This window comes from Pomacea canaliculata, linkage group LG4 (genome assembly GCF_003073045.1).
Source record: "Pomacea canaliculata isolate SZHN2017 linkage group LG4, ASM307304v1, whole genome shotgun sequence".
Taxonomy (NCBI): Eukaryota; Metazoa; Mollusca; class Gastropoda; order Architaenioglossa; family Ampullariidae; genus Pomacea; species Pomacea canaliculata.
In genome coordinates, this window is record NC_037593.1 from 7,901,364 (window position 1) to 7,914,775 (window position 13,412).

A 13,412-nucleotide genomic window follows, 5' to 3' on the forward strand; every position below is an offset into this window, starting at 1 on the left:
AAATGTAAGAATAAAGAAGAAAACTAAAGAACTGTTTCTCTGATGATCTTTTATTTCAGATTTAATCATCAAAAACGACTGTTAAAAGATTTTGACAATGCGTTGCTTTATGTATATACATGTAATAGCTACACTAAAATCGCAGTGTGCTTTCATTTGTCGTTTGAAATTTAATTATTAAAGAGAAAACAAAAACTGTAAAAGAAAATTTATTTGTAAAAATTTTAAGAAAAAAAAAATCAGAAAGTGTTCCAATCTATTCTCAGCTCACAAGCAGGCATCACAAAGATGTCTATGCGTTCAAAGTTCACTCATGATGGAGGTGATGTTCACCAGTCTAAAGACTTCAGGTGTTTCAAGAAACCCGAAGATGGCGCTGCCCCAGGTGTTGACTGCAAGCGTTAAGCAGCTCACAGCGATGATGTTCATGACAGAACCCACAGCCGCCTGTCGCAGCATAGGTCAAACATGGACATATATTTATAAGTTCGTGGTTCAAAGCCATACAGACAAACACAAAGAGGTAAGGACCGACAGGGAAACAGACTGATAGACAAGACGGAACAGAAGAGACAAACTAGACAGAGAGAGAGAAAGACCAATGCAAGGGAAGGTACTGACAGACATAGACTATCATTTACAGTTTTTTTTTCTGTCTATGACTGCCACTCACCATGTCTACAATTCTCAGGTGACCGTGCGAGAAGACTATGGCGTTGGCAGGCGTTGCCACTGGCAACATGAAAGCAAAAGACGTGGCCAGTGCCGCCGAGGACATGAAGTATAAAGGGTTAACCTTCAATCGGATCGCCTGCGGAGAACAAACAGACTTCACTCGTCAAGACAGACTTCTTTTCTCACCGGAAACTTGATGACCGTGTGCAATTTTCAGAAATTAGTTTCGTCGTGGAAAAAACAATTCATCGAACATACCGTACGCGCTCTTTCTCTTGATTGTGTGTGTGTGTGTGCATGTTTGTACGCGCGTGCGCCCTACGGAGGTTTCGTAAATGGACGTGGATGATGCACTTTACCAGCTCCGCCATGATCGGCATCAACAACGTGGCAGTGGCGGTGTTGCTAGTGATTTCCGTTGCCATAGCGACGGCGATGGTGATGACGAGGTTGATGAGCCAGGGTTCAGTCCCTCGGAAGGTGGACAGTTGCTCTCCGAACCAGTCTGACAACCCCGAGAACTAAAAAGCGACCAAAAACCATAATCTGTAAAAACAGCCAGTGTGGATAAATCTACCTTCCTACTGCTCCCGTTTCGGGTGCATGCTTCCAGGGGGCAAGCCTCAGAGTGTGTGTGTGTGCGCGCGAACGAGACAGCGAGGATGAGATAAAAGCAATTTACTGTTGTGATGTCTGTGATTCGTACCTTGCATCCCTTAGCCAAAGCGAATCCCCCTCCTAGTAGAATAATTATTCCCCAGGGCATCTTGGCCTGAGCTACAGGCCACGTCAGCAGCGGCGTGTACACGGGCTTCTGTCTGACTTCTGAAGAAAACACACACACACACCACACACACACAAGGATACCCCATCCGTACACATACACTAATACAAAGTTCCATGGCAATTCTGAGAGAAAGTAAGTTAATTTAAGTAAATAGTTCTGTCCAGCGCGTTCTCGCTGTTTGTCCTGAATACTTCTGTCTTCTCAGTCTCTTGACACTCAGGCCAAAGCTAAGCAAACGGGTGGCAGTACAACAACGCGGGTAGCTCACCGTCTTTGCGTCGCCAGCAGAAGATGGCTGGCCTTGTAGTTGGGAGGATGAAAAAGAGAAGGCTAACGAACACGGCAGCCGTGGAGTCGCTGGTGTATCTGAAAAATGGCAAAAAAGACCTGAGGTGGACGGAGGGGTGGGGGATAGGTGTTTTACGCCGTCAGCAACTAAGGCTATATCACGGCAAGGCAGCCAGCTCTGTCAACAAACAAACAAACAAACAAACAAACAAACAAACAAACAAACAAACAAACAAGCCGAAAGTCAATGCTGGGCAGAAGTGAGAACAAGAAGACCTTCAAAAAGAAAACATTAAAGTAGACTTTATCCTAGTTTCACGGTGATGTTGGAGGACATGAAGCGATGCAAGCTCCAGACACTAAGGCCTCCTCCAAAGTGCCCGAGGTACTGAGGTGCTCAGAAATGGTCTCAGGCTAAGGACATACTTGAATTATCGTGTTTGCTTCAGTTTGCTGTCACGTTTAAATGAGCGATAAACTACTCACCCCTCGTTGAATAAATTGCTCCAGCCAGGAAGAAACCTGGGATCTCGAAAGAGCCACAGAGATGCGAGGACAATGAAACAAATCAGAGTCTGGACCTCGGCCATCCTGAAAAAAATTGGGCAGAAGAAAACAGTTATTTCAGAGGAAATATAGAGAATATTTTGTAGGAATACACACAGGTTTTGGTGCCTCGCGAATCTGTCGGATGGCGGCAGCTAAAGTTGTTAATACCAGATGCTTGAAGTGGACTTTCGCTTGTAGTGTATCGGATCAAAATTTCCAACGGTTTTAAACTTCAAATAATAGTGCAAAAGGACAGACACACAGGAGGAGTGGGCGGAGCACAAGTAGGTGGAAAAGAAGCTAAATTAAGATGTAATGAAGCGAGAAAACTGAGTGAGGTATATCCTGATCCCAGTTATAACCTATATACATAGAAATGGCAGTAAGGTTACCATGACAACCTGTCATCAAAAGTGATGAGCGTATTGACAATGATAGATGAAAAAACAACAGTGAAGAAACGAAGCTGTGGGAGAATGGAGAGTTAAGGGGATGGGGAAGAACACAAAGAGAGAGAGAGAGCGACTGGTTTGCTCACGTGACTTTGCCCAGGCCCCTGTAGGCGTTGTGGAGGGCTGTCTTCACCGGGTCGTCAGATTGTTTGGCTTGTTTCCTACATGTCCTGATCACAAGAAAAACTCTAGTTCTATACGACTAGCCGACAACTCCCATATTCTAATAATTGCCTCGAACGATTGATTAAATGGAAAACAAACTATCAATAAAATATTCGACTACAATTTACATTGCAGCAAATATCATCGGTATAAATACAAATTAAACAGAACGCAAAGTCTACCGAGAACTGAAATAAATATTTCAACAATAATAAAGATAATACAAAATAATTCTTTCTGTCTATAATTTTGGTAAAATAAAAAGCCGATTAGATCCTGTAATTTTTTTAATTGAAGAACACGATAAGTTCAAAAAGTGATGGATGTATGAGAGATGTACCCTCTGGTATAGACGACAGCAAGCCACGCCCAGCACAGTAGCAGCATGAGTAGTGACAGCGGGAAAGCCATCAGCATCCAGCGCAGGAACGACACCCCCGACTCCCCGCCCAGCTTCCGGAAGTACCTGCAGCATTAGACAAATAATTAACAGATGTTTGTGATCTCTGAGGAGGATTTCAATGCAATGACGAGCCTTAGAGAGACTTTTGTAACTGGAAGGCATGTCTACAAGTCTACTTCTCTTTAGAGGGATGAATACAACAGCACATATCTACCAATATTCATTTTTTTTATTTATTTATATTTACTGTATTTATTGTTGTCCATCCCAATACACCGTGGGCCGAGTTCTCTCTCTTTCACTCACTCGAGAAAGAGAAGTGAGATATGAAAGGATTGGGATGAGAGGAGACAGATACTAAAAATATTTCTTTAAAGCTACCAAGAGAATAAGTAAGACAGTTGTAAACAAGAGACAAACAATTGTATTCGTGGCCGTACAAGTCCGCTTGACCCGCGAAGACCAGGTTGGGTGGAGTTCCAGTCAACGTAGCGATGCCGCCAACGTTCGCAGCGTACGCGATGCACAGACTGAATCCTTTACACAGCCTCTTGTAGTCTGCTGCCACTGCTTTGTCACATTCGTCATCTTCATCAGCATCAGCCTTGTCATCATCACCATCGTTATCAAAGCTGAAAAGGTAACATCAGACACAGTGCCTTGACGTTTGTCTACTATGGTAGTAAATATGTTGGTAGACTAACCAGGGGCAGCCTGTAGTCCCGAAGGTAAAGCGCAGCTGAAGTATCGATGAATATGATAAACAATAAACAAAGATAAAGAACCCTTAACTGGACAACTACGAAGGCCTGGTCTAGTCGGGCAAAGATTTTGATAGACGGTTATAAAAAACGTTACCAAACTTTGGTAAAATATTCTTCCACGTTTGCTCTGCTAAGAAGGACCTTCAGGTAAATACCTAATGCAGTATTCCTACAGTCATCACGGCGAACACAAGTTTAGAATACTCATATTTGTAACTGCTGAATAGTTCATCCTTACCTGCGAAAACAAATTGCTGACTATGCTCTAACACGTAGGGAGTAAAAGTCAAAGAGGGAAAAAGTAGAATACTTTAAATAAGAAAATAGTCTTGCCGCGAGACGGAGTTGAATCATTTACATTTGGATTGGTACATGTTATGCCACCAGCTCTTCTTTCTCTGCTGTTACTACGGGTTATAGCACTTAGTCTAACTGCACGTCACAAGTAAGGAAAAAATCGGTTACTTTCACTTATATCTCACTACAAATAACACGTTGACGAAGTGGAGTAAGAAGACGAGAAGAAAGAGCAATATGATTTTGGAAAAAAAAAAATATTCCCGCGAGACGGATTCGAACCATCGACCTAAGGATTGCCACATCTTTGCACCACTACAGTCCTCCGCTCTACCAACTGAGCTATCGCGGGTTACGTGCAATCTGATGACTTCCTGTTATCTTATTGGAGAGTGTTGCGTTGGAGGAAGATGAGTTAGTGATAATGAATGTTTAAACAGTTCCGGCCACCAGACGTGTTCAGCTTAATGACTAATAACAAGCGAAGCATGGGACGCGGTAACTCCGCAAAGGTCGAGTTCCGCTTGCGATGATCCCACTTCGCACAGACTAACCGCCTTCAACATTTACCTGGGCTGTGGCAGGTGACAGCGGACATGGCCTGCCATTTATTCATCCCCAAACTGGCGAGCCGTTTATGGCCGTGGGGAAGACGAAGCGCAGCAGAGGTAAACTCACACCACCTTAATTTCCCCCTTCTCCCCCCACTTCGTGAACAGTCGGTCCACCTCTCCACGTTAGTCATCCAGCTTTTTTTTTCTGTTTGCCTCCAGCAGTCTATCATAACATTGGAGAGCCTCCTTCAGCAAGATATAAACCCTCGATAAAACAGTGGCGTGGAAAAAGTGGAGCAAAGGGGTCAGACGTCCCCTCAAAAACTAGACTAAGGCAAGAATGTGAATGATGTTCACTGTCAGCATGGGGTTTGCTCTCCCCTCCCTCCCCAAAAGCCGAGCATCTTATTACGCCACAATACAGAAAATACATACCAAAAAAGTCTCATAAGAGCTAGGGGCAATCGTTTGAAAAAAAGGTGTATGCGCGGAGAGGAGATAGAGGGAAGCACGAAATATGTAAAGCAAAAGAAGAAAAAAAATCCCGCGAGACGGATTCGAACCATCGACCTAAGGATTGCCACATCTTTGAACCACTACAGTCCTCCGCTCTACCAACTGAGCTATCGCGGGTTACGTTGTCATCTTGCTTCGAACAAGTTGTATAGAGAATAATGTTGACAGGTTGCCGGACACACTGTGTGTGGGACCCGGTCATTATTTGACCGTTAATGAAAGTCTGCTCGACTGCTACGACATCATTCATTTGACCATCGACATTATCGATTCGATTACAACCCCACAGTCGATACGACAGCCAAGTAGACAAGTTATTATTTAAATTACTCATCTCCACTCAAACATTCATCACGACGTTTACCCACCCAGGTGAGTCAACCACATAGATGCCATTACTGCCACTGGGCGGCGCTTGGTGTTCATTTTGTTTGTCGAGCGGCGCTGGTGACGTCACATGAATGGCGTCGTCTTTGACACTGACGTCGACAGAGTCAGACTTGAGGGAGAGCCTGGCGTCCACGTGACGTCCCTGGACAGAGCCACCTCGAGGTCTGCCTTCTGTAAAAACAGGATTTTTAGAACAAATTTACTTGTTACCTACAGATCGTTTATCTCAAAGGTAAAACATAGTGTTGCGGTGTGTGTTTGTGTGTGTGTACATGTCCAATCCTGACTAACCCTAACCCTGAAATCCACCCGGCAAAGCTTGTTACAGAGTACAGTGGCAGTGTGATGAAAGACAGTTATCTAGGTTTAAAAAAAAAGTACCTGAGTTTGATGCTGCTTTGAACTGTGTGAGTATCGCCTCTACGATGGGTATCATCATGGAAGCCGTGGCTGTGTTCGAGATCCACATGGACAAGAACCACGTCGGCAGCATCAGCCCCATCATCACCCTGTGTACAGAGTGAAGACTGACCTCAGAGCACACACACCCACATTATCTCTCTCTCTCACACACACACACATTCTCTCTCTCACACTCTCTCACCCACACTTACACACTCTCTCTCACACACATGTACAACAAATACACCTAATGTATACTTTCCCTTTCTATTAATATCTCACAATAATACATTTAATACCTACAGTGTACACTAGTACCCATAGTGCACATTTAGCACCTTCTCGTGTACCTTCCGTATACTCAAGTACCTCCGGTGTTAGGTCAGCCGTAAGATGTGAGGTTAGACGAAGTCCTATAGCTGTGGTAAAGGTTGCAATGTGGATCTCTTGTTGGGGCACACGGGACGCTGGTGCTTCGTAGGTTTTCTTCGGGTACTGCGGTTTCCGCCCACCCCTCTACTTTATTACTCTTCCTAGGAATGAAATCATACTGAGAGGTGAACCCCCTTTCTGTCAAAGAAAGGTAAGAAGTAAAAAAGCAAACAGTGTCTCACCATTTAGGATCAGAGCCGACGAACCTCATGACCCCGAGAGCGATTCGTCGATGAAGGCCAGACTCCTCAACGGCGATGGCCACCATCAGCCCCCCGATAAACAGCAGTGAGGTGTTCTGGCCACACAAGGACATCACTCGACAGTAATGTTGCCGGATGGGGGCAAGTAAGAGGGTAGCGATGGAAGGGGGTAATGAAGTAGTGAGAGAGAGAAGAAAGAATGAGAGTCTGTGAGAGAGATTAAGTGTTATGTAACACAAAATGTGTGCGCTTCTGTGCAAAAGGATTACATGTTGGGAATATAATGCATGTGCACATTTTTGCCTGTATAGTGTGCGTGCGTGCGTGCGTGTTTGTGTGTGTATATATATATAATGCCGCTTCTTTGTCTTTCTGTGTACAGTGTGTGTAGTTGATGCAATGTCTGCTTATTATGTGTATATGTGCCAGCGTGGTATCATCATAATATTACGAGATATTTTTAGAGCACTCCTCACCCCCATGTAACTGTTGGCCACGTCCACAGCTGTCAGTACACCCATGACGGGGAAGAGAATTACCGGAAGTAAAGCGGTTACAGGGATGGGGATGGCCTCCGTCACCCACAGAATGGCCATGGCTATCACCACGTATGCACAACGAGTTTCCTAAATGAGAAACAACAGCAGTTAGAAACCCACCATGGCAGATACTTTATAAATTTCCTCTCAAGACTTCGAGAATAAGTAACATAAATGTGTGTGTGTGTGTGCGAGCGCGAGCGTATGTATGTCCTTGTGTCTATGTGTAAGTATATGTACGCGTGTATATGTTTGTATTTATTTCTGTAACGTAAATGTTTACGGATGTTCTTCACTCATCTGATTAATAAACATCGATCATGTTAGAAGCTCCTACTCTCCCAGCAATGAATGGTAGTCTGTCAGGTAAGAGAGACAGGAGCGTGATATTTGATCCTTCTCTCTCACAATGCAAAACTCTAGACATGTTATACCACTTACAACCCCTCGCCCTTGAGACTAGTGGATCATGTGACTATATCTACATACATATACAAGTATTTATGAATCATCATTGTGTCTGCCATCTGCTGATCAAGTGCCGATGCACATTGCGCCCTGTGTCAGGCAGACTGTCTTACCGAAGAATCCACAAGAAGCGGAAGCGGAAGTGGAGCGCCAAGGGCCAACACGATCATGATGGGGGTCTTCAGGGCCAAGACTTGTTCCGCAACATCTGCCAGGCGACGTCTACCACGTGGGTGGTAGTAACCACCGTGAGTTGCAGTGTCGTTGACGTTGTAGGCGTCCACCGCCATCTCCCAGCGACGGTTTGATGCTGTGATAGTGTTTGTCCTGCTGACACGGCATAAAGTACAACGGAACAGAGTCAGAATCTACAAGGTCTGTACAGAAAATACATCGATAAATAGAAATGAAATATATGAAATAAGAAAGAAATCCTTACTCGGTACACTAGAGAGAGCAGGATTCAACCCCAAACAACCCCCCCCCCCACAAAAAAAAACCAAAACAAACAAACAAACAAAAAAAACAAAAAAACGAAAACCGATGAATTATCAAACTTCTGCACTTTTAATAATTCTAGGGTGATATTTTAATATCTATTTCCAGTATTTTCTGTGGAATACTTATTCAAGCGCTCTAGAAATTTTATGATTATCTTAAATTTAAAATTGAAGCGAAATCGTTTACCTTTAGACAGTAGAGACTTCGAAGTTCGATTCTTGCACCAGGAACCTGTGTCCGCCCCACTCACAGCATCCAAATTGCTCATCAAGACCAAGGCCGCACTTAAAACAGGACTTGGGGTAGCAGCCGTTGTCAACGTGCCATGAGAGTGTAGATGAGTAGATGCAATTTGCAGTCAATGAGAAACAGGGTATGGTGATGAGTGTGCATATTTACTTGTGTGTGTGTGAGAGAGACAGAGCGAGTCGAATGGGTGTTAACACCATGGCCAAAGTTCAGAAATAATTTTCCCAACGAAATCATGTGCACGCTTTTTGTTCTTTTGGGTTTTTAATTTGTTAGACTGTAAGAAACACACTACGATGGACTCCAGACGGCCGAAGAAAACGAGGCCGCCCAAAGGAAACTTGGAGAAGAACAGTGGAAAGGGAGATGAAAGGAAAGGGCTGGACATGGGGTCACCTAGAGCGGGTTTCAGCCGATCGACATCGGTGGCGGACTCTGGTTGAGGCCTTATGTGCAACCTGATGCACGAAGAGGAATAGATAGATAGAAGAAACACAAGTTATTAGCACGTTAGAAACGCCCTCTTCGTCAGCAAATCAGGGGAGATGAAGCTGAGCAGTTTTTCTGGAAGAGTTTACAATTTGTTATCTTTCCTTTCTTACCTTGTACAGTTGAAGGTATAAAACAATTACACGTGGCTCCTTCCATTAATCAAAATTCGCGGCGCGCACGTTTCTTCACTCAAATAAGTACAACCCTTACCATAAATGAAACCGGCCTGAAAAGAACTTTGCTCTCCGTACTTCTTGTTAAATTTTACATAAAAATCTCGATTAGCTGGGGTTGCGGGAAAAATTATTTTGCGTAGCCCTATTTGATAGTGAAACTACTACTAATCAGTTATGTGCATCCACTCAAGTGTCTTTTGCTTCTGGATGCAGCAATTCACTGATTTGGCCGACAATGTTTCACTATTCTAGTTATATTGAACAACTGTTAAACCAGGGATGGGGAATGTCATTGGCTCGGACCCGCCAAGGCAACCGCTCTTTTAATAGGAAAATAAATGTATATAATAATAATAATAATAATAATAATAATAATAAAAATCAAAATTTGAGGGACAAGCAAAGAACGATAGACAGGACACAGACGAGTACATTACGGGACAGACTCGTATCTCGTCGACTGCCCGTGGACAATCTTGGAGAATTTTGTATCATGTGACCTTCACCATAAGCCACTTCCGGTGTTGATATGCTAGAATTTTTCGACCATGTCGGTTCATACAATTATAGAAAAAAGATCATCGACACTGCTGAGTACCTTGGTGACACTGCTGAGTACCTTGGTGACACTGCTGAGTACCTTGGTGTAAAGTTCGCTTACTGTCCACCATTATCCTTTTATGGATTTCTAAGGACAAGCACATATAAAAAAAGCTTAGGCTAGTAAAAGCTCTAAGACTACAGCGCCCGCTCACACAGGCATGCCCACGAAAAATTCATGCTTTGTGGGTCCAGGTGGAAGTGGTTCATTCTGTTTAATGTTGCGACACTAACTGACATAACTGTGCACCCGGTTCAGGCGTGCACCGGCATATCGCCGTTGTCGTTGACCCTGACGCCGCGGAGTGTCAGGGCAACCATCAGTCCCACCAGCTCCTGTAAGACCCACGATCCTGTGTGTATTCGTGCAGGACCAGTAGGGTGAGGCTACCCTAGGTTGTTCCGGCCATGCGACTTTTGAATGGATTTTGACTTTGTGGTTTTGAACTATGTTTGTGTGAGGGGGTCAGGCTGGTGCGACGGGTAATGTCTGATGGTGGTATAGATTGTGGACGTGTTGTGTACTTCATGACTACTTTCTCACAGATCTGTTTCCTAATTGCTTTCTTGGAGTAATAAAGTTGTCAACACTATAAACCGGGATCATTACACTGGTAGAGTAGAAATACTCCGGTTTCCAGTTTAGAGGAATTCATCGAAAGAATTTTTGACAGATGCGGCTGTAGGGGTCTGACTGTAAAGTGCTCGGGAAAAAAAATCTAAGCGAAAGAAACATTTTGTTTTAAACAAGAAAACATAAAATGCTTGTTGAGTTTATATTAGTGCTTAATGAGGACGACATGCCAATATCAGATACACATGTAGGCAGTGGACCTCAAAGTGTTAGGTGCACACCCGGAGTACGCACGTCGACTGAAGCTCTTACTAGACTATGTTTAGACAACAATAGGGCTGAGTAAATATGCTAAAATATTAAAATACTTTGTATTTTTGTGGTGTTTGATGCATGTTCTAATAATATTTTGTTATTTAAAATTCCCAAGGCGATGACTACATGAAAACATGTTTGCACTTGCCATCACTCTTACTAATAAACAAATATTCGTGTCTCTTTCGCGCAGATTAAAAACAGACAAACTAAGAGTGCTTATCCTGTTTATCCGTAAAATAATTCCCGAGTATTCAAACTGACAGGATGCAGCATAATATTGCACTCGCCGCAATTGTTGTTCTCTAAACACAAACATAAACAATCACGCATGCCAGCAATACAATCTTTATAATGCAAGGGTCTCGTCATGGTCATGATTCCTCTCTCTCTCTCTGCTTTTTTGTTTTTTGTTTTTAACATTTAATATGTACAGCTACGAAGACTGTTTTACCGACAGCACTGAGAATCGCGCACATCACAAACAAACCAAATGCACTAGCGAATAATAGGTGAGGGCGGGGAAACAATGGAGAGTGTGGTGATGCAGGGAGTGGGGTGGAGTCGGGGGAGGGGTGAGTGTAGCAAGTGGCGCTAGACAAGAGCTGGAGGCATGACAGGAGGTACCCCCTGCCTACCCCGGTTCTTTACGTGACGCAGGAGGATGACGATAGCGGCTGGTGTGATACCCGGCACCCTGCTGGCGGCGGCGATCTGCAGAAGAGAAAGACTGGACATAGAAACCTGCAATACACACCTTCAAGGCTGGCTCGTCATGCTGTTCAGATCTCATCTTTGGTACGTGGCCATTTAACTGCTTGCCTTCCAAACTGCACTTTCATGCAGATAAAATGTACGACAACGTTTATGTACGTAGGAATACGTCATATTGTTCTGTTCTTAGCTGTGACAAGTTACATCCATATAGATTGCAGGCACTGGGACCTGCGTCTTCTTTCAGAATATGCATGCTCGCATCTAGCCCAGTAAATTAAACCGTTGCTTCTCACGTCATAAAAACGTGCTAAGACATGAAGAGACCTGCCCGCTAAGAAAGGATTTCTGTGTTCACCATAATCATGCGTCAAAGATAAAATTTTATCCGTACCGAGGATGGTCTGGCTTCGCTGAGTTTCGCCTTGGCGTCAGAAGACATATTCAAACTGCAACGACACCCGAGACAAGACTATGAACGTGACTGAATGAACCGTTCTTTCACTCTGCCATGAACTCACTTCAGTTAATCAAACAAATTTAAATATGCACACATCTGATATTTTGTCACGCTGAAAAAAAAAGCAAATAAAACAACAAACAGCAAACGCAGACACTGAGACATTGAATATCAGGAACTGAGAGAAACAGTTCACAGTCAAGAGGCAGGACTGTCTGACTGAAAAAATTCAATAAGTGGTATGTTATCTGAACGCTTCTTGTTCGTACCTGTAGTAGTCCAGGTCGTCTGGCAGCTGGAGTTGCTCCTCCTTTCTCACCTCTTCAACTTCCTCGAGTTGTTCTTGGAGTTCATTGTGATATTTGGCTGCACAGCACAGCTCACGTTACTGACAAACAGCGGTGATTCACACCGAAACTAGGCTAAGTCAGCACTAGAAGGCAAAATCCGAGCGCGTGCGCTTAGCACTTTGCCATTCCTCAATTTTGTCATTTACAAGACTAACTTTATCACCATGGAGAGAATATTTAACAAATGGGATAATTATTCTTGAACAGTAGAAGAACAACATAAAAGTTTGTTCATTCGTCCTCCTGAAGCCTTCTTCTTACCTTCTGTCTCGAGTTTCTCCATCAATTTTGTTTGACCTTTTAGATGTCCCAATAGGTCAGGAAACGTTTCTACCATCTTGACCATCGTGACCTCAGGGTGACACAAAACATCAAGCGCCCTGTACAGGAAATTAACTACATTAACCTCACGAGTCTAGATGACAGTGTATGCAAAATTCACGGTGAAAAAGATCAAGATAGTCTATCGACCTTACGCACGGTGGGGAGTGAGGTATTAGAGTCTTATTATGTGGCGAGCTTTTGGTGCCCATCCTCTCTCCCTCGCTGATTTACCTTCCCCAGCCTTCTAAGGAATAAGGTCTCCATTCCAGCGCGTGTCAACTGAAGGGTACGCGCGTTACCACTCACGGGGGTATCCAACAGGATGTAGACTACTATTATGTAATGATGTATAACGTACACTACTATGATGATGCCAAAATATCTGTTTACAAAGAGAAACAAACATCCCCCCCCCCAAAAAAAAAAGAAAAAATCCGCAACTATCACCTCTTTTGAATACTGTTGTTGTTGTCTGCTAGTCCCAGCTTTTGACGCCATGCCCAGACCGGTTTAGAAATTGACTTCATGAGCTCGAGATTCTCCTCCAAAGCTGCCTTAGTTGCCATCGCTCGTTCATACCGTGTCTGGCTTACACAACCAATGTGGTAACCTGATAATGCGAAACATTATTTTACATGCCTACCTTATTTTAATAATGATAAAAATAATTCACATGACAGCTTAATTAAAACTATAAAAACTAATTTGTTACACGAACTTGTATTAATCTTAGAAAAGATCTTAACAGAAAAAAAAACAGTCAAAGGAAACAA

General features: G+C 43.5%; 2 protein-coding genes and 2 non-coding genes across 6 annotated transcripts in view; all 4 read right to left on the minus strand.

The window, feature by feature from the left end:
- Positions 1-32: 32 nt before the first annotated feature.
- LOC112561601 (solute carrier family 13 member 5-like) lies at positions 33-8,913 on the minus strand. 2 transcript variants are annotated; one of them, XM_025234175.1, is made up of 15 exons: positions 8,572-8,913; positions 7,998-8,211; positions 7,354-7,503; positions 6,857-6,972; positions 6,222-6,349; positions 5,819-6,011; positions 3,760-3,951; positions 3,257-3,382; positions 2,838-2,921; positions 2,237-2,341; positions 1,731-1,828; positions 1,382-1,500; positions 1,035-1,196; positions 674-811; positions 33-447 (listed from the first exon to the last, which is right to left on the minus strand). In XM_025234175.1, the coding sequence occupies exons 2-15, from the start codon at positions 8,172-8,174 to the stop codon at positions 301-303; spliced, it is 1,935 nt and encodes a 644-aa protein (XP_025089960.1). In that variant the 5' UTR covers positions 8,175-8,211; positions 8,572-8,913; the 3' UTR covers positions 33-300. The 2 variants fall into 2 exon arrangements, with proteins under 2 accessions (XP_025089960.1, XP_025089959.1); XM_025234174.1 differs by having other exon boundaries at positions 7,998-8,214.
- Positions 4,642-4,732, minus strand: Trnay-gua. The gene is given in 2 exon segments: positions 4,642-4,677; positions 4,696-4,732. It is a non-coding gene; the product is annotated as a tRNA-Tyr (tRNA).
- Positions 5,477-5,567, minus strand: Trnay-gua. Its single transcript is given in 2 exon segments — positions 5,477-5,512; positions 5,531-5,567. It is a non-coding gene; the product is annotated as a tRNA-Tyr (tRNA).
- Positions 8,914-11,001: 2,088 nt separating the features above from the next.
- The window catches only part of LOC112562310 (protein MTO1 homolog, mitochondrial-like), a 70,804-nt gene continuing 68,393 nt past the window's right edge, over positions 11,002-13,412 (minus strand). For both annotated transcript variants that reach the window (XM_025235488.1, XM_025235489.1), the window contains exons 13-17: positions 13,087-13,249; positions 12,577-12,695; positions 12,235-12,331; positions 11,900-11,954; positions 11,002-11,505 (exon numbers count right to left, since the gene is read on the minus strand). In XM_025235488.1, the coding sequence (XP_025091273.1) occupies positions 11,386-11,505; positions 11,900-11,954; positions 12,235-12,331; positions 12,577-12,695; positions 13,087-13,249 (554 nt within the window). In that variant the 3' untranslated portion in view covers positions 11,002-11,385. The remainder of the gene's footprint in view (positions 11,506-11,899; positions 11,955-12,234; positions 12,332-12,576; positions 12,696-13,086; positions 13,250-13,412) is intronic.